This window comes from Panthera uncia, chromosome F1 (genome assembly GCF_023721935.1).
Source record: "Panthera uncia isolate 11264 chromosome F1, Puncia_PCG_1.0, whole genome shotgun sequence".
Taxonomy (NCBI): domain Eukaryota; kingdom Metazoa; phylum Chordata; class Mammalia; order Carnivora; family Felidae; genus Panthera; species Panthera uncia.
The window spans coordinates 63,644,153-63,648,838 of NC_064813.1; the positions used below are offsets into that span (position 1 = coordinate 63,644,153).

Below are 4,686 nucleotides of genomic sequence, written 5' to 3' on the forward strand. Positions count from 1 at the left end.
ATGCCTTATGATTTTGTGCTCTTTGGAACAGAAGAGACCAGTTGAGAAGTGAAGGGTGGCGCCCAGGTGTCTGGGGAAACCGAGTATGACACGCGCTCTCCGGCTCTTGGTGCTCCCCGAGGCACTGTTTCGGATTCGTGACTGCTGTGTGCCTGGAGGACCATCCAGAAGCGAACTTGCCCTCCTCATTCTCCAGGGTGTCCGAGGAAAGAGACAAGCCAGGCGTAGAAATAAGAGGGGTGGCAGGAGGGAGGAAGAGCGGCCTCCGAAATCTCGGAGGCGGGGGCCGCCTTGGGTGGGCGAGCTTGAACTCTGAGTTCGGTAGATGCAGTTGGAAGTTCATGGCGATGATTTTGCTGTTTTCTGACTCTAATAGAAATTTTAAAGAATTGTCTCTGTTTCATCGTTTACAAAGGGCTTTCACACTTAAGTATCTCATGTGGTCATCACAGGAAACTTTGGGTATGTTTTACAGTTGAGGAAACTGAGGCTTAGTGAGGCTAAATAATTCATTCACATGTGGATTGTAAGACGTTCAAAGGACTCAAAATGGAGCCTTTCTCTTGCAGTGCCTGCGTTCCATCCCCTTCACTCAGCTGACCTCCCAAAACCACTGCCTAGTGTTTACGTGGCTAAGTTGGCAGTTATAGATTATCTACTGAGGAGGTTGAACAGATAGGGCAGCATTTTTGAAGCCCGTCTGAAATAACATCTTTTTATTCACTTAGTAAAACTGACTTTTGGCAAATGCAGGGTACTTTTATTTTTGGGTTCTCTTGGATTTCACCATAAATTTCTAAAAAAAAAAAAAAAAAAAAACACACCCAAAAGCCCATAGTTTGAATCTGTGTAAGAATGGACCATAATGAGCTTTTTATGAAATATCTGGATAGAGCCCTATTTTTTAAAAATTAACATAAAGGAGAAGACAGTCTGTGAAAACCACATCCCTTGGTACAAGTGAGCCGTGATACGAGCAGGTGGAGCTGAGCGCCTGGGTGCTGCGTCGCTCACACCTTCGTGCGTGAAGACGCCCGGGGGGGAGCTCCCCGTAGGGATGTGTGAACGCACAGCAGTGGGGTGGGAGGGAGTAGATGGAGTGATTTCATCAGAAGGTCCATAGGAGAGAGGCTTTGGTTGGGGGTTTCAAAATGAGGAGGGCGCCCTGCCGAGTGGCAGTGAGGGATTTCCAGTTAGCAGTAGACTGGCCTGAGGATAGGAAAGGGGAGGCCACCGGTCACTGGGTGTGGTTGGGTGGAGGACAGGCTGAGGGCAGGGGTGCTGGAAGTGGAGGTGACCAGTGGATGGTGTCCCATTAATTCGGGGCCCAGATGGTCTTAAGCGGCAGTAGGGTGGATGGTTGGAGTGTCTTTGGTTGCTCCTAAGTTATCAGGTGGCTACGTTGTCTTTACCACGCACAACCGCCCAACCCTCTCCTACTCGCCCCTGCTGTAGACTCTCTCCTTTACTCCCCTGCACTTATTACTTCTTCCACTCCACAGAAGCCTCTCCCGAGGCAAGCCCCTCTCTCCTTGATGGGTGAATCACTCACCCATTCCACTCACCAACCTTTGTACGTCCTCATAATATAGATGCCAGTATGATTTATTTGGTGCTCCAGCGTTCATCACTTTCAAGGGATTTCAGTCACTTTCCAAAAATGTTTCTCTGACATGATCCTGAGAACAGGTTGCCGTTTTCCCGTCTGGCCGACCTGGAACTTCTGTGGAAAAGATCCCGAATTCAAGCCTAGTGAGTTTTATGGAAGCTCCCATCCCTGAGATCCACTTAGTCATGATGTCTAGGATGCAAGGAAGTTGAGTTGCCAGGGAAGGATTTGCTTCAGCTTGGGCTTAAATGTGTGTAGCTCTAGGTGGGTGAAGGGGAAACCCCACGTCCAAAACCAGGACACTACAGGTTACATTTAAAACGTTAGTCCTGTCCCGGAGCAGCCTCCCCAGGTTAATCACTCCTTCTGTCCTGATCTCATTCTGCCCACATGGCACATCCACTCCCCAGAAGTTCCTTCCGTGTTGACGTGCCATGCTGTCCGTGTCCACGCTCCAGGGAAATGTGTCCCTTTCTCCAGTGGCTGGATCTGGAATGCCTTTGTTCTCTCTGGCCCACCCACTGCTGTAGTAAGTTCTAGAATTTTAACTCTAGGGACTGTGGGCCCTTCTCTGCTTTCCCTCTCTAGCAAGTCTTATAAGACCCTCCATTGAAGTGGGCCCATCTTGTCAGGAAAGCTTCCTGCCAGCGGCCCGGAGCAGAGCATCCTTGACCTCCTTGTTCCTCAGGGCGTACACCACCGGGTTCAGCAGGGGGGTGATGACGGTGTAGGTCACCGAGATCAGCTGGTCCTGATCCCTGGCGTTCTCCGACTTGGGCTTGAGGTAGGCGACGGAGGCGCAGCCGTAGTGGACGACGACCACCGTGAGGTGAGAGGCGCAGGTGGCAAAGGCCTTCTTCCGGCCCCGGGCGGAGGGGATCTTGAGGACGGTGGAGACGATGAGGACGTAGGAGATGAAGACCAGGCCCATGGGGACCAGGATCACCAGCACGCTGACGATCACGGTCAGGGTCTCGTTGACCGAGGTGTCGACGCAGGAGAGCTTCATTACAGGTCGGATGTCACAGAAGAAGTGGTCCACCTTCGTAGCACAGAAAGGCAACCTGAACACAGATGTCACTTGCGTCGTCGCTACGATCAGCCCAATGCCGCAGGCGCCCCCCACCAACTGCACACACACCCTCTTGTTCATGATGAGCGTGTACCTCAAGGGGTTGCAGATGGCCACGTAGCGGTCGTACCCCATGGCCGTGAGCAGGAAGCAGTTGTTGATGGCCAAGGTGATGAAGAAGAACATCTGGGTGGCACAGCCAGCCAAGGAGATGGGCTGACTCAGGCCTACAAGGTTACAGAGCATTTTGGGTATAATGACGAGTGTATATACGGTCTCTGAAGCGGACAGCATGCTCAGGAAGAAGTACATGGCTGTGTGGAGGTGACGATCCACATTAATGATGGTCACGATGACGATGTTGCCAGCCAGGGTTACGACATACAGTGCAAGGAACACGACAAACAGGCCGAGCTGGTGCTCTCGGAAGCTGGAGAAGCCCTGGAAAGTGAACTCAGTCACCCAAGTGTGATTCTCTGTCTTCATCAAATCGTGTGTGGGATCTAAGAAAGAAAAAACCACGTAAGGGACCGAGACATGTGACTTCTGTCAGCAAGGCTGGGCAAGTTCTTGTGGTTAATCTGCCTCGGGCTCTGCTTATTGATATGCACGTTCATGTTTATTCCTTGGGGGAACAGAGAGTGGAAGAACGTCATTTTCTCACTAAGAGAAGGAAGGTGGCTTTTCGAGTTTACTGCTGGAAAGATATCCTACTTCTAACACGTGCCCACTTGTCTCGGGTAAGGAATTAGCATCTCTTAGACCAGTCCCATCATCTTGATGCGAGTGTAGCGATGGTGATGTTACAGAATTGTTCAGATGAGCGTGATGCTTAACAGTGTAAGCGTTTCTGTTAGAATTCGGACAATTATCGAATACATCCTGGCTCAGTGGTGTCCTGCCGAGCTCCAGGGTCTGCGGCCACCAGCAGAGCTGCTAGGGTTTGGCTGGAGCACCTGCCACCGTGGTCCCCTCCCCACGCCGCAGCTCTGTGGGTCCCGTCCCCCTCAACCTTTGCCCTCCGGGCCTCTTCCCGAGGCACTACTCATTTTTCAAAGCTACCCAAAGCCCATGACACCTATGAAACCCTTTCCTTTCTTCTCCACCCCATCTCCCCCTCTGGCTTCCGCTTCCTTCCACAGGTAGGTAGCACAGAGCTGTTTACTGGCTCTTTTGTCTTGAAAGCACCTTACAGTGGATTTGTGATTACCAAAGACATTTACATCCTTTCCTTTCATTCCCATCCGGTGGAACGGGGAGAACAAGGAATACTGGTTGTCTTCAGATACAGAAACTCTTTCGGGAATGGCCCGGGGGGCACCTATCAGCCTGAGCCCATGACTTCTGATCCTGTCTCCAATGTCCCTCCTGCTACCCAAAACTGCAAAGTAGACCTGCCCCACCAGGGCGAGATTACATGGTCTCTGAGAATAGGGAGCCGTGTGGCCACTGCGATGGGGGCATAATATCTGCTGGCAGAGTCATTACCGGTCCTGCCCCACCAGATACATTGCCTGGGAGGAAGCAGAATGCTGGAGTGAAGAAAACCACAGTGAGGTTTTCTTCAGAGAAGAGGAGTTAATGTTTTACACCGTCTCCCTTTCCCTGCTGTCTGTGCGCGTGACATCAGCAAACAGCTACAGAACTGGGCTAAATTTTAACACTGAGATTATAAGCCTAGAAGAAAGCATGACACTATTAACATTTAATTGGAAAATACACCATGGTGCAGCTCGTCCAACAGGCTCTACCCGATTACCAACCAACATATAATTATGTAACCAAGTGGCTATAAAAAAAATAAATTCGATAATTGAAACGATGGAGTTGCCTAAAAAGTACATTTTTGCCAGAAGTAAAGCGAATCACCCACATCGCAAAATGGTTTACTATTGGGTAAAAAAACAAAGGTAGGCTTTTCGAGTACTTTTAACATTAACCGACTTCTCAGAAACACACCATTTTTAATAAAGAAAATCTGCAAAAAGATATAAGAGATTGACAC

General features: G+C 50.1%; 1 protein-coding gene across 1 annotated transcript; it reads right to left on the reverse strand.

The window, feature by feature from the left end:
- Positions 1 to 2,237: 2,237 nt before the first annotated feature.
- On the reverse strand, positions 2,238 to 3,167 carry LOC125925625 (olfactory receptor 10J1-like). Its single transcript, XM_049634722.1, has one exon. The coding sequence runs from the start codon at positions 3,165 to 3,167 to the stop codon at positions 2,238 to 2,240; it is 930 nt and encodes a 309-aa protein (XP_049490679.1).
- Between the last annotated feature and the right edge of the window lie 1,519 nt (positions 3,168 to 4,686).